At 41.2% G+C, this 15,615-nt stretch overlaps 1 protein-coding gene across 6 annotated transcripts in view; it reads right to left on the reverse strand.

Annotated features, from left to right (window-relative positions):
- Window positions 1-15,615, reverse strand: part of RUNX2 (RUNX family transcription factor 2) — a 330,253-nt gene that overhangs the window by 146,052 nt on the left and 168,586 nt on the right. For 3 of the 6 annotated variants that reach the window (XM_036413602.2, XM_036413604.2, XM_036413603.2), the window contains exon 6: window positions 12,501-12,674. The exons of the other annotated variants lie outside the window; for them this stretch is intronic. In XM_036413602.2, coding sequence (XP_036269495.1) covers window positions 12,501-12,674 — 174 coding nt within the window. The remainder of the gene's footprint in view (window positions 1-12,500; window positions 12,675-15,615) is intronic. 6 annotated transcript variants of the gene reach the window in all.

A 15,615-nucleotide genomic window follows, 5' to 3' on the forward strand; every position in this document is an offset into this window, starting at 1 on the left:
TCTCACACAACAGTTGGGGAAGTAGGACTAGTAGATATAAAACAATGAACTCAAAACTTCCAAAGCATGTACTTGTGTCTTTAAAAAAAAAAGCTGTGAAGATAGAGATGAACCACAGAACACCAATGCCAGAGTGGACTTTGTGTGTCCTTCCTCTAAGGTGGTGTTCCTTCGGCTTAGGCTGCCTGGAGATTGGTTGCATCTACTTTCCATTCTATAAACCTCCAAAGCATAAAAGCACAGAAGGCAACATGCCCAGGGGATGTTCAAAGATGCTAATTGGGAAAGGGTTCCCATCTCTCAAGTTGTCTTTGCATAAATGGAGACAACCATTGACTTCCTCCTGTGGGTATGAGGAAAGCTCTCTTCTCTGGGTTGGACTAGAGCTGAGGATAATAACTGGTCTGGGGAAAAGGAAGGAGTGGCTGGGCATTTTCTGAAGTGACATGCAAAGAATCATGGGCTCTATGAGCAGCCATACTTGAAATGACTGAAAACCAACATTTCATGTTTGCATAAGTGAACTCCAAACACTTGAGGTCATAATAAGAGAGAAATGGGGAGTGCAGATGGTAAGAAAAAAAGGAAATGAACTGACTCTGGGAAGACCTATAGAAGTCTTTTTTAATAAGTCTGAAGGGCGCAAGTGGGAGGCAGAGTAGTCAGAGAGCTTTACAGAGGCCCAGTGAAAGGTACATGTAGAAACTCAGTAGTAGCTCCAAGCAGGCCCCCTTTTGTAAATACTTCGGATAAACGTGTGTGGGTGTGAAGAAAGGCCTGCCTTCCTCAGGAACACTCACAACGAGGCACTGTGGACACGGTGCTGAACTCCATGCGGAGACAGAGAAAACAAGTCTACACGGCAGAGCCTGCACCAGCACCCAAAGGCTGCTTCCTGTTTGTGCTGCCAGCAGGCTTCTGAGTAGTGTGACTTCTGCCCAAGCTCAGTGTGCCTGCAGTGAGCACCTGCTCCACTTGGGGAGCAGGAGCAACTAGAGAGATCCACATCTCCCCTTCTTCTCCTCCACCCCTTTCTCTTAATCAGTACTCATATCAGGCTCTGTAGACCTCAACTATTTCTTGAGAAAACTGGGGTATTTACAGTGAACAGTCTACTAGTTTACGATCATGCCTCTCAATTGCTACCAGGGTCAAGTAAAGTCAATACTGTTTACAGAGAGAGGCAAGAGTTACAGTTTCCTATTCTCAACTACTTCTGTCATATCACTGTCATTCATAATATATACTCACATTCACATGGACATTAATTCCCATTTCAAAACAACTTATTAGACTAAATACTAAATGTTAAAGTCTGTGTCCTCTCTAATAACCTTTTTAACTACACTGGATTTTTCAATGAACTTTCTCACACAGACCAAGGTGGCTGAATCATTTGGCAGAAAGCCAACCCAACTGAGTCACAGAACTTTAAACTCGAATTTGAGGGGGTGGGGGGAGGAAGCAGCAAACTGGCTAAAATGGCATGCTATGTAGGGTATACAGGGCACGACAACAGATTATGAGAAGAGAAACTTAGGAGACAATAGCAGGCAAGAGAATGAAAAGTGATAAGGATAGCCTAAGACATCATAACCTGTAACAAAATGCTAGAAGTAAAACCAGAGGGAAGTTGAACTATTAGGACAAGGTAATGAGAAGGGCCTTTCAAGTTTCTCCAACCTTTGGCTGAATGGAACTCATAACTCTTACAGAAAATGAAGGGATTTTTTAAATTATTATTTAAAAGGAAAACCCAATAGAAGAAACAAAGGGTTATAGCACATGTCACACGCAACCTGCCCTGAGCCTTGCCCTACCCTGGATCTCAGAAGTAAAGCCAGCAGAGTGGGGAATAAGCTACACACAGGTAGAACCTTAACTTGAGATACAAGTGGGATGTGGTATTGGCCAATGGAAGTGATTCTTAATTCAAATCACAGTATTGAAATGGGTATAATAAATGCAGGCTCAAATCAGTTTGATATCAACATCTAAGGTGTTAAAGAAGGTCCTGGGCATGGTGAGCCCTGCTATAGGATAGATGATGGTGCCCATGGTTCTAAGAATTGTCTCCCATTCATTCACCCATTCATTCAAAGGGATATGAAAGCCCTCATAGAGTTTTCAGTTTGGCAGGTGAGACTGATGTTAACCATCCAATCATACAACTGTGATAAAAGGAAACAATGAGATATCGTTGGCACCATAAAAATGTACGGGGGAGACTCCAACCATGTCTGGGGGTCAGGGAAGGTTCCTCTAAAGATGTAATGATTAAACCAAAACTGAATGGTAAGCAGAAGTCTAGTAGATTGAGTAGATGAGGGATAGAACTTAAGGAAAAGCAAACAGAATGTGTCAAGTTCCTGGGACTGAGACAGTATAGTTTGGGGCGGGGCAGGAGAAGGGGGGAGTTGAGAAAGCCAGTTTGGTTAGATTTCTAACACAAGGTTCAAAAGAATATGACATGAGAAAGGGAGAGCAGGCAGAGAGGAGCCAGGCTATGCAGAACCTGCTGGGCCACACGGAGGTGCAATGAAAGGTGGCTGAGGTGTTTTTAAGTGTGGCGTGACATAATCAGACATGCGGGTTTAAAATCTCCCTCTGACAGCATCATAATAGAAACAGGGCAGAAGTCCAGTCCAGGACTGGGCACACGGGGAAGGGTGTGGAGGTAAAACAGCAGTTGAAATGGACACAAGGGTGGTGCCCTCAGGAAACTGAGAAGCAGCTGAGGGCACTTAGCTGCCCCCACACATCATCTGACCTTGAAAATGAGGCTCCCGAGACACCCCTGGCTGGATCAGGATTGCCTCTGGATGAACAAGGTAAGCCTGGGGTAATTGGCCTTGGGCCTGCAGCACTGAGTTAGGCAGGCTCCACCTGGTACTTTCTGGCTCAGGGGTGAAGCCTGGACACCTGTGCATTTAACGAGCTCCCCAGGTGATACTAATGTACAACAAAGTTTGAGAACGAGGAACATCATTCTTACTGATGACAGTTATAAAGGAAAATTACCCAACACTGTTTTTGATGTAATCTTCCCTATCAAGAATGTTTTTCAAATAGAAGGAGCAGAACAAACATGCTAAAGAGGAAATTAAAACCCAAGAGAGGTAAGGAGATAAGGGAGAGCAATTTGCTTCTTTAAATGTATTCAAGTTTCTCCTCCAAGATGAATTATACCCCACAATACTGACTTCTAGTTGACAGAGTACGGTTTCTATTGTATGCATATTGCTTTCGAATCATCATAAAGTTGAAACATTCTATCAATAGGTTGAACCAGTGTAAGCTGGGGACCATCAGCAGTTGTTTTGGAGCCATTGTTGTTATTGACTTGCTTGCAGTCCAATAAAAATCCTCAAGTCAATTTCAGTAGTCTGTGTTACAATGAACTTTTCACATTCATTGCCTACCTTTTGTGACTATTGGAAAGCAGAAGGGGTTCACTAAAACTTGCTTCTTACGATTAATATAGCAATAGATTAAGAGCAAGCTCATCTGCCTATTGCACATCTTGACCTAAGCAAGATAATGCCTTATCTCTAATGTGGTTTAGAGGTAGTTAAAAGGCCAACCAGAAAGTGGCTGTTGATGTGGATCTGGGTCAGCTTTGAAAGAGGTACACAGGCATGTATCCACGGATATTAGAGTCCTAATTACGTCCAGCATCTTCATCAAAGTCTGGAAGAACAAAAGCAACCTGTCTAAGCTTCAAGATGAGACAAAGTTGTAAGGACTAGCCAGCACTCTGGATGAAGATTCAGAGCCACAAAATAACCTTACAAACTAGAAAGAGGAGGTGAAAGTGCCATGATGAAACTGAGCAAGAACAAAAGTACAAGCTCATCTGGTCAGCTCCAAGACAGGTCGAGGAAAGCCTGAGATGCATTTACAGAGAACTACCCTCAGCCTTTCCATTGGATGCTCCTACTTCCCAATGAACTGAAACTTGGATTTGCCCAGATCAGTGGTCGGCAAACTGTGGCTCATGAGCCCCACGTAGCTCTTTGGCCCCTTGAGTGTGGCTCTTCTACAAAATACCACGTGTGGGCACGCACATTCAGTGTGATAGAAATTTCGTGGCCCATGTGCAGAAGTCAGTTTTCAGCTCTCAAAAGAAATTTCAATCGTTGTATTTGGCTCTGTTGACTAATGAGTTTGGCGACCACTGGCCCAGCTCTTTCTTCCTAACCGTTTCATTTGGCTGCCGCTCAGCTCATCCTCCAAGGCCACAGAATGAGCCAATTTCTCTTCAGAAGTTCTTCCATCTTTATCATAACCTACAAACTTCCAGAACATTCCCTCATGTTGGTACCTGGTTCACTATCTTCCTGGTTCCCCTGACTTGTATCAAGTCCTATGAGAAACTGTCGTTCCCACTGATGACCCACCACATCAGAGCCCACTCCTGTTCACAGACTGTGACCACGGCAGGAGAATATCAATAATTGAGCTGACTGGCTCTCCCAATTATCTCTCTCCTTACCTGGGTCCTCAGTGATGCTCAACAAAAACCATTTTCCTTTCACACCAGTCACCTTGGTGACAGCTCCAAAGATGTATTATTATTCTCAACCTTTTCCCCCACATCCGCCACTGCTCCTCACCTGAACCACCCTGTCATGTTTCACTTTCCTGGGACCCTGATTTCTAGTTTCAGAAATCTCCTGGTGCCTACGTTTTCTTATTCACTAAAACAGGTTCACAATCCTGACTCTTCTGTATCGGCTGTCTTTTCCAACTGTTTTTAAACAGTTAAAAAGCAAATCCTTAGCAAAATAAACAAAGCCTTAGAAAGAATCTGATAGCCTTCACTGGGAGTAGTGCTATACCATTATATTCCTGGAATATGTCTGTATAAATTGAAGTGTAAAAAAAAGAAAAAAAAAGGAATGAAAATACTGCTTAAACTGATAATATATGTAAAACATTGTTGTTGCTTTTAATACTGCTGAGTACAATATACACCAACTCTCTGTTTAAAGCCCTGGGTGGGTGCCCACCCATGTTTAAATATAAAAATATACCACCAGAGCATCTATTATACCAAGTCTCATGCCTAACTTGCCCTGGGTTAGACCTGTAGATTAAATATTTCACTCAAAGTCAACTCCCTATTGTGATCATTGTGCCCACAGTCCAATGCAAAAGATAAAAGGGGGTGAGAGAGGTTCTTGGGCAACTAATAAAGAGAAAAGATATGCATACATGTGTGCACACACTTACATATATACACATTTGTAAAGCTGTAACTAAATATAAAACTGAAATGAGGAAGATGATGCTTTGGAAAAGAATGAGAAAAAGAAGCTAAGATTTCCTCTGGGCAGAGACCTAAAGGCAGGCTACAAATGGAGACATTAGTGAGACATTATGTTGGAAATGCAGCCTTATCCCAATTAGATATAAATTATGCATATCCTATTCCAGATAGGGAGAAATTGTAAAGACAAGTTTTTGGAACTCAAGAAATTAATTTTTCTTGGAACATGACCCCTCTGTTTCTTCTGAAAGCATAATAAAATCAAAGCATCTTTGCTTAATAGAGAGATTCCAGCTGACAGAAGTCAGAGACCTATAAGAAACTGATCAATGGATGCTGCTAACACGTTAAGCAATAATATGACAAGGGGACCACCAGCCCTTTACAGGGTCTTACTGAGCTTTATTTCTCAAAGCTAGCACAGGCAGGACATGAATGCTGCTCTTCCTGCCACGGTGGCTGCCACAGCTGCACAGATGTGAAACAGTGCCTACACACAGGATCTGCACCATTTCTTCACAAAGATGGTAACTAGTATATCCACTAAACACAATTCCTGATCACACATGTGCATAGCAGCAGCAAATTTACTTGGCTATCCTGCCCAAGAGATCTGAAAGGAAGAAGACAAGACAAGACTTTCCAATAACTTCAGAGATTAAATCCCAGCACCACCAAAGTAGAAGAACAGTATTTCTCACTTCTGTCATTGTGTGTGGTTATTTCAGTTCCTTAAGACACAGATGGCTACAGTTGAGTAGGACCACAGTGATCATAGAGCACGAGACCTCACGTAATTCCCACTCTCCACGTCCACACTGACGGCACCTGCAGTGTCACTCTTCCTGCTCACAATCATTGAGCTTCTCATGGGTTCTTTCTCCTTCCCATTCAGAGCCACACCACCCAGCCCCTCCCAACTTGCTTCACATTAAAGAATCATGTGGCCACTTGGCACCTGAATAAAACAGTAATTTGAAACAAGTACTCCTTCGTTGTGCCTTCCTACTTCTAAAAGGATTACACTAATAAATGTATCCATGCAAACACAGTGGGCTCAGGCCTAGGACAGCAAGACTCACATGCAGCCCAGGCCTCACTGGCCAAACTGGCTGAGGTCCTCTCAGTGTTCACAGGAGGAGCATTGTTTGCCAAGGGCATACAGAATCAGACTGGAGCTGGTGAGAACAACTATTTGGCCAGGTGACTGCTGATAAGATCATTGTCAATCTACATGTCTGGCAAGTTGTTTTTCAAGATATTCCTACAAATGTTACCTTGAATACATATGCTCAAAAATACATAATCATTAAAATGATTACACTGCATTTTAAAGTATAATTCAGATACTCCTGATGATTCCTTTTAATAAAAATATTGTCTCTAAGGATCCTAAGTAATATCCAATGGAGAGAAGGAAAATAAATTAGTCCCTTAAGACACATGTCAGTTAGACTGTTAGCAGCATTCCTGGCTTGGTGAGGATGAGGGTGACTGCCTGCTAAGAACCTGGAACTCACAGTCAAGTGTAACAACTGATGAGGCCTTCAGCAAGCCATTTCTCAGAGAAACAATTTCTCCAGCCTGCAATGTATGTACTTTTCATAGAATAAGGCTTTAATAAAAATTCCATGTACAATAAAACCATTTCATTAATGGTAAAGAGCTACATAAATGAAAGTTGTTAGGTACTGAAGTGGGAGGAAACAGAGCCAGGATAGAAATATGTGTCAGCTTCCCAAGAGCACAAGGTGGTGCAGAACTATGTAGACCTGAAGTTAATTCCTATATCTACCACTTACTAGAGGTAAGTGGAACTTTGGGCAAGTGATTTAGCTTCTCTGAGCCTCAGTTTTCATAACAAAGCCACCTATCTCATAGAGCTGCTGTGAGGTATGTTAGTTAACCCCATTAGAACAATACTTGGCACAAGACACACACTCAGTAAATGCTAGCTAATGATAACTCAATCAAATAGGTACTAGAAAAATATTAGGGCTAGAATAATAATGGGCTACACTCCCTGAAGAACTTAATGAGCTGTTCATTTATTCATCACCAAACCAAAATCACCAAGCAGAGGTACTATATGAGACAATGGAGGTACAGAGATAAAAAGGAAAAAACAGAAAACAAAAAACCATGGCGCTAGACTTTGAAAGTTCAAAGTCTGATGGAGGAGACAGAGGTGTAAACCAATAACTGTCATCCATACAGTGGTATGGAACACTGAGACTCAGCTCAGGTTGGAAAAGGCCTGGCAGAGGTGCCAGCATTTGATCTAAGTTTTGAAGAAAGAAAAGAAATGCTACCATCCTCAACTATCTTCTGTGCTTCTGCAGTAGCTTCCTAAATGATGACCCTGCTTCTATCATTGTCTCCTAATGATCTGTTCTTTACACAGCATCCAAAGCGATTTAAAAAAAAAACAAAAAAAAAACAAAAACATATTGCTTCACATCCTTCAATAGCACCTCACTGCAATCAGGACAACCCAAGCTCTCTATCAGGGCCTTAAAAGATCTCTATAATCTGGCTCCTGCCTGCCTTTCTGTATCATCCCCCTTGTTCACTACTTCCCACTTACAATGACCTTCCTGTCCCCTGAAGGCCACTTTCCTTCCTTCCCGAGAGTCTTTGCATGAGCTTCTTACTGCCTGAAATGTGTGCTCACAGGTCTACAAAGCTCTTCAAAGATCCCTTTCCCAACTTTCAAATCAAAATTAGCTTCTTCCCTTCCTAAACTGCTATCACATTTACCCTACTTCATTTTCTCAAAGCATTCACTATAATCTAAAATTGTCTTGTATGTATATTTGCCCATTTACTGACTATATAAGTAAAATGTAAGCTCCTGGTGGGCAGGACCTATATCTATCTTGTTCACTTGAGTAACAGAAGAGCAGAATGCTTAGCCCAAAGGTTACACAACTGTCCAATCCACCAAACCTAACACCTGAGTCAGCTCTCCTTTTAGGTGCAGTTTGCCCATGTGGACAGCGCTGAGTTTAAAGCAGCGATTATCTCCAGCAATATCTCCTAGCACACTATCCCTACTCTACTGCTATAACCGCATTCTGAACCCAAAGAAGGAGACATGTGTGATAGACTAGGTATTTCCTAGCACCTAGAGACAGGCAGCAGATGTCTGAAAGATTAAAAAAAGGTACAGAGGAACCAACTTCCTCAGGAAGCCATGAGGAGGCCCTGGGCCCTCAGGCAGAACATCAGCAGCTGAAGACCACAGCAGAGTGACACCAGTAGACTAGCACTGTGAGGATGCCCGCCCACCACGTGGCTACACCCGTGGCCCTAGAACTGCAAGAGGCACTGGGGAAAACTAATATGAAACATTAAGTGCTTATGACTCAGTTTATGGTTTCTAATTTCATTTTGCTCTTCTGGGAGTTTGTCTTGCCCTTTATGTTGGCAAGTGCGAGAACTAGTGGTGACTATACAACCGTGATCTTTATCTTCAGTTTGGGGGTAAGAGCTTAAGATATCAAGAGAGCCAAGCCAATGAGAAAGAACTGGGCCCTTTCGGTGACAAATGTCTTTATCCAAAGGATTACATGAACTGAAATGCAGGTGTGGCACATTACAAAGATGTTACAAAATCCATTATAGGTAAGGCTCTTAAGTAGAACTTAAATTTAATCATGCAATTATGTAGATCCCAACCTAGAATGCTATCACATGGTTTAACCCTTTAAGTGCTACATTGAAATGTAATTTCTCCCATTACTGTTCATCACCAGAGAACAGGGACACCCTGGGAGAAGAAATTAGAAAGAACAGTTAATGATAACAAGGCATGATATTCCAGCCCTTCTTGCACTGATTGTTTCTCATCTAAAACTTTTTTTTTCGTTCAATATTTAATCAGATGCTACCACTGCACTAGGCATAAAAGAAAATAAATCCCTCTAATAAACCCCTCAAAGAGTTTATAATCTAGCAGAGCAGAAGAAAGCAAATTCACAGAAGCTATGAAATAAGGCAATCTCAGCTAAAGCTTAGAGGCTGGATAAGCAGCCTTCTAGATGAAGATCTGGGACTCTTTCCTGAGGAAAATGACAGTGACCTAGAAGATGAGTGGATGTTGCCAGCACAGAGACCACTGTCGATAGGACAGCCTCAGTAAGGGGAGAGAGAGAGGAGGGTTGTCCTGATTGCAGTGGGATGCTATTGAAGTGGACTCAAAAAACAACAATATTATAGTCTAGGGCCCAGAAAGTTAAAGTCTAATCTCTAGCGCTAGCTGGTTTGGCTCAGTGGATATAGTGTTGGCCCACAGACTGAAGGATCCAGGGTTCAATTCCTGGCGAGTGCATGCACCTTGGCTGCAAGTTCAATCCCCAGACAGGGTCAAGGTGTCTGCAGGAGGCAACCAGTCAATGTGTCTCTCTCACATCAATGTTTCTCTCTGTGTGTCTCCCTCCCTCCCTTCCGCTCCCTCTAAAAATCAATGGAAAAATATTCCTGGGTGAGCATTAACAACAACAAAATATAGACTCTAATTTTCTTTTCTCCCGCATATTACCTAAGACCCAATTCTCAATATGTGTGTGGTAGGCTCTAACTCATACTTATTCAATAAATTAAAATTTAATCTAATGAGAAAATAATGAAATCTATTCGATTTACTTTGAAGTGGCCACTGCAATGGGTATTCTTGGGTTTTCCTAATAATTTGGGCCATGGTAGAACTCTTAATGGTAGAAATCCTTGGTTATGGGCAGATACTTGTATTGTCTCACTAACAATATGGGAGCATTTAAAGAAAGTGGGGGAGGGTATGAATCTTCAAATTTGTAAAGTTTGAGAAAGTTGTTGGGCCCAATACTTTGTGAATGTTTAAAAAAAAAAAAAAAAGAGGAAGACTTGTCTATAGATCAATTCCACTATGCTGCAACCCCAAAATGCAGAGATAATGCTCTTGTAATATAATTCCAAAAAGCAATTTGTACCTAGAAATAAATTTGTTTTATATTTTCATTTATTGGAAATATATCCAGTGAATATTTAAACATTAGTGTTAAATGACCATGGTGGAGTTGCAGCATGGTATCTATAATAATAAAAGCATAATATGCTAATTAGACCAGCTGTCCTTTCACAGGAAGCCAGGCTTCAAGAGAAACCTGGGTCCTGGGTGCCTGCCAGCAGCCAGAGGGAAGCCCAGGCTCCCAGGTACCAGAGGGGAGCAGGCGCTAGCAGCCAGGAGAAGGAAGGCCTAATCTTGCACGAATTCCCTTCATTGGGGCTCTAGTTGTATAAGAAAAAACATACTGCATTAGGAGTGACGAGACCTAATTCTGCCCTGCCACTAACTGGCTATAAACAAGGAGCTTAGCCTTCCTGAGCTTCCCAACAGGAGGACGGTGGAGAGAGGCTGACGACCAGTGGAGAGCTGTCTGTGCAGGTGGCCACACACCTGATCTGCTCAGATGCTCTTCCGGCATCAACCTGCCCCACGCTCACTGCACGCACATCTGGGGACTGAGGGGTAGGTGCCGTGAAAATGCAGCTCTTCTTCACAACTTTTACCAGCTTTTTGGTTAATGATATCTAAGGTAACTTCAGATTCCAAAATGTCTCCTGGTTCTATTTTATGATGTCATCTTTAGGTTTGAGGACAGAGTCTTGAGAAAAGCATCTTCTTACGTGAATCTAGCACACAGATTCCAAAGACCATTTTAAAAGCATTAGTCATTAGCAAAATATAACTGGCAAACAATGAAAATTTAAGATATATATATATATATATCTTGCCATCATAAGTCCCTTACCAATCATATATAAACACTTTATATAGGTATACATATGCTTCTCCACATACACAGTCTAAGGAGTACTATAGAGACAAAAGGACAGGTATCATGAACCTTAATCAGTGATCTAAAATCCACCACTTTAAATGCAGCAGCACCTATACTACAAGCTTCAAATTCACATTAGTGTAAACTTCACCCCTGCATCTTCATCCAGGACACATGCCTAGTAAACACATTAACTTTTTATCCTGCATACTAACACTTAAAGGTTTATGAGGCTAAGACATGGCTATTCTTCATAGCGTTCTACTGTTCTTCCCTGATGCAGATTACCTGGTTCTCCCAGGGTGCAGACATCTCATTCTTATAATTCTATATTATTTTTAAAATGCTTAGGCATCCTCATATATTCAGACTAATACTCATATACCCACAGAAACATACTCTAAATAAATATCCCAGGAGATATATATACACACTTTATATGGGCAGAAGAGAAGGGAAGGGAGGTCATTTAATTTATAAACAATTATGTTTATAGACCATTAAGCCACTCAAACCTAACCACGATAGACAAAAACCTAACCATTAAAAAATATCCATTTTGAGAGTTTATTGTATATTTTATTTTGAGTTATTTTCCCCTCTATATTCTAGGCCACCTCTGCCAACAATGTCGACTTGCTTTCAACTCTCCATACTTATGAGTTGCAAATTAAAGCTCTATGATGACTGACATACTCTCTTGTCAGCATGACCTAAAAGAGCAGAATAGTGCTACCTTAAGTGGGGCTGGGACAAAAAAAAAAAAAAAAAAACCCAAGAAATCTTAATGCACTAACTGTGAATTAGTCTGTATTCAATGCTGATGGTGACTTTTAAGAATAAGGGTGAAATAGCTTACTAGAATGTAAAAGAGAAATGTTGCTGGAGGAACCAGAGCTAAATGTGAATCAGAAGTAAATTCTGTGCCAATGAGTTGCTCCTTGACTTTGCCTTTGAACCACCAATCAAGGCTTCCTGTTAGCCCTGGGCAATTTTCAAGAAAACTTAATGAAATACTTATACATACAAGAAATTTAAGCCCAAATCTAAGACAGTAACTAATTTTCCTAAGCGTGAGGGTGTGATGGTATTCCCCTGCACCACGTGGACACAATACAGAAACTTGTAACAAACATTCTCCCAGAGATCAGTTATTACCATTCCACCAGTGTGCAGACTGACACAGCGACAGCAGAAATTTTACCCACATTTCATCCCAAAGTTAGTAAATGCTGGAATCTTTTGTTTTTTTAATTTAAAAAATAAGGTCCGTGCCTTCAAGTTTGATTCTTGAATAGTAAGCCATTTCACCGCTCCAAGAGTTTTGAAGTGAACACATCTCATCTGCAGCCCCTCACCCCCAGCCTGCCAGAGTCTGCGCAAGTGAACCTAGGAGTCTGTCTTACCTGTAATCTGACTCTGTCCTTGTGGATTAAAAGGACTTGGTGCAGAGTTCAGGGAGGGCCGTGGGTTCTGAGGCGGGACACCTACTCTCATACTGGGATGAGGAATGCGCCCTAAATCACTGAGGCGGTCAGAGAACAAACTAGGTTTAGAGTCATCAAGCTTCTGTCTGTGCCCTGGAAACAGCAAATCATAAAATAAAAGCATATTAATTAGCTGAACAATTGACCATGCTAAATAGATATGTGAACATACATACTGAGGGTTTAAGCCAAGGGATTATCAATACTGGTACTCATAATGGAGTGTCTACTAGTATATAAAGCCTTCCATTTCAAATTGCTTTTATCAGCATCATCTGGTGGCAAGCATTCCTGGTTCTGTTCTACAGTGGAGAGCTGAGGTCCCAGAGGGTGACTCTGAGTCAAGCATCAGAGCGAGGCCAGGACACAGGAACTCACGGGGAACTCTCTGGACACCTCCTATAGCCCTTCAGTGAGGATGGGGAAGGTGAACATGCTCTAGGGTGTGTCCCCTTGTTTCATGAAGGGCAAGATGTCCCTGCAAGTTCAAAGAGGCTGTGCTGTGACATCTACTATCCCAAAGTTGGGGCAGAAACAGACACACACACATTTGTCAAAGGGAAATTTCCATGATGACTATAGAGACTTTTTCTTTTTTCTGTTACAATTAATACCTTACTGAGACTCTTTTCTGGAAAATTAAAACTAAATTCTAGAATCCCTTTAAGGGGAAAAACATAGAAATAGAAATAAAGAAACTCAAACTCTCAAGAGAAACCTGGATATTTTGTGATATGTCAAAGCCTGAAAGCATGTAATGACTTTGTATTAAATCACAGTTTCTTTTATTTTAAATCTAGAACTGTGGCTTTGTGAAAGATTGAAAAATATCCTTTGAGTTACCATGTGAATGAGATAACCCATTATTTTAAAAAAATTTTTTAAAAATTGTCTCTCTTCTAGTTTATTCAAGTCTAAAATCCAAGGATATCCTAAAATATTGGAAATAAACAAATTAGAAGATAACTAAGGTTCTGAGACTTCTTTAAAAATACATCAAATCATACTTAGTAAAGAGTACAGTACTGCCTCGCTGCCACATTAATAAAGTGTAGATCTGTACAGTGAGGCTGTGGTGAACAAGTACAATATGCCTAATACATAAACAGAAATATACTGTGGATACTTCCTTCCATAGACCAGTGAGGCCCTAGCATGTTACCCCAACTGAAGCTGATTTAAAGAGCCATTAAGAAGACAGGAATAAGTCTTTGCCCTTTGATTAAAGAAATGAAGATTAATATCCATAAAAAAACTTGAAGAAGGATTATTAAGGGCCTCCAAGAACAGGAAGGTATATTCTATGGGCAGCAAGAACAACTCATCTTCCACTTAGTACAGGACAAGAGGGATGTATCAGGATAGGGTTAAGTTGAACATTAGAATTTCCCAACTATAAGCTGTCTTCATAAGACAAATTCCTTATTTTATTTGCCCCAAAATGTATTTTCCTGTCTCCTTTTTCATTGCCTACCCAGCCCAAAGAAAACAGACAGGAAGCCAAGGCTTGGTAATATGAGTGTAGCTGTCTCCACAGCCAAACATGTTCCAACTAGACCCATTAACTGAAATGCACCCACCACCCTATTTCCTGCCAGTGCAAGTTTGGGGCATCTGCTATAACAGAGAGACTAAGACGAGGAAAAAACAATCAGGAAAAAAAAAAAAAAAAAAAAACTGGGGAAACTACCCTTTGGGTTACCATGTGAATATGAGAATTCACATTGTTTGCTGATGGTTGTTTTTCCCACCATTTATGACTTTTTATGCAGCTTACAAACAGATTTTAGAAGTCTGAGGAGCCTTTAGAGATTACCCCAAACAGCTCCTAGACCTTAGCAAGTAAGCTATTCATAGATGAAGTGACTGAGCCCTACAGAGGGAAAACAATTACCCTATGGTCCTCAGATACTGACTAGTGAGTCCTGGACTAGGGTATGGTTCTTGTCTTGGTTGACTAAGTTTTCCACTCATCACGTGGCTCTACCAATGTTGGCATTCTAGTTTTGGTTTTTTTTTTTTTCTTCCCTTCCTCTTCCAGCTGCTGTGGAGGACTGAAAAATATCCAGATCTGCAGAGTGAGACACCTAAGAACTAAGCCCTGTGAAGTGTCAAGGCTGGTTTTCAAAGCAAGTAGGAGCAGCAGCGAGGATTCAATTACAAAGTTAATAGTGCACCCATTACCCTAAACAAACTTCCATCAATACATCTTGCTGTGTCTAACCGGCTTCACGATTGGGGAATTATATAGGACTTGTCACAGTTAAATCTGTGGATTCTGTTCCTCACACACATACAAAAAAAGTATTGGTGTGGTGTTGATACAGCTGTAAACATTAACAAGAAAGCTTATGGAATTGTCCCTGGAAGTTATTTTTTTTAATAGGCCGTATTTTTGGAATGGCAGATTCCCTGCGGGCCAAGGGGAGGGCTACATGATCTTGCATGGCTCCTTTATACAGTGGGACTTTATGTGGGCCATGGGTCACAAAAAAATTTAATAAGCTCTGCCTCTGCTTTCTACAGCCTTTTCATTGGGTTTTCATGGAGACTGTATGAGATTTGAGCTCAGTATAAGGATGTGTGAGCACACTTTTATTTTCTCTTAGCATAGTGCTTCAGGGGAGTAAGTGGAAGTCAGACAAAAATAAAGGACTTTGAGAAGCACTTACAAGTGTGAAAAATTTAAGAGCAGGTGAAATTTTAAAAGCCTCAATGACCTTTTGGAAATTATCTTTGAAGGCGAGCTACCAAATACCTACAGACACCCTAGAGCGTGGTCAGCAAACCGCGGCTCGCAAGCCGTATGCAGCTCTTTGGCCCCTTGAGTGTGGCTCTTCCACAAAACACCACGGCCTGGGAGAGTCTATTTTGAAGAAGTGATGTTAGAAGGAGTTTAAGTTTAAAGAATTGGGCTCTCAAAAGAAATTTCAATCGTACTGTTGTTATTTGGCTCTGTTGACTAATGAGTTTGCTGACCACTGCTTTAGAGTAACTCAGGGGCCAGCTATCTGTGGCTGCATATTTACAGAAA

The sequence above is a fragment of the Pipistrellus kuhlii genome, unplaced genomic scaffold (genome assembly GCF_014108245.1).
Source record: "Pipistrellus kuhlii isolate mPipKuh1 unplaced genomic scaffold, mPipKuh1.p scaffold_m20_p_5, whole genome shotgun sequence".
Classification (NCBI taxonomy): Eukaryota; Metazoa; Chordata; class Mammalia; order Chiroptera; family Vespertilionidae; genus Pipistrellus; species Pipistrellus kuhlii.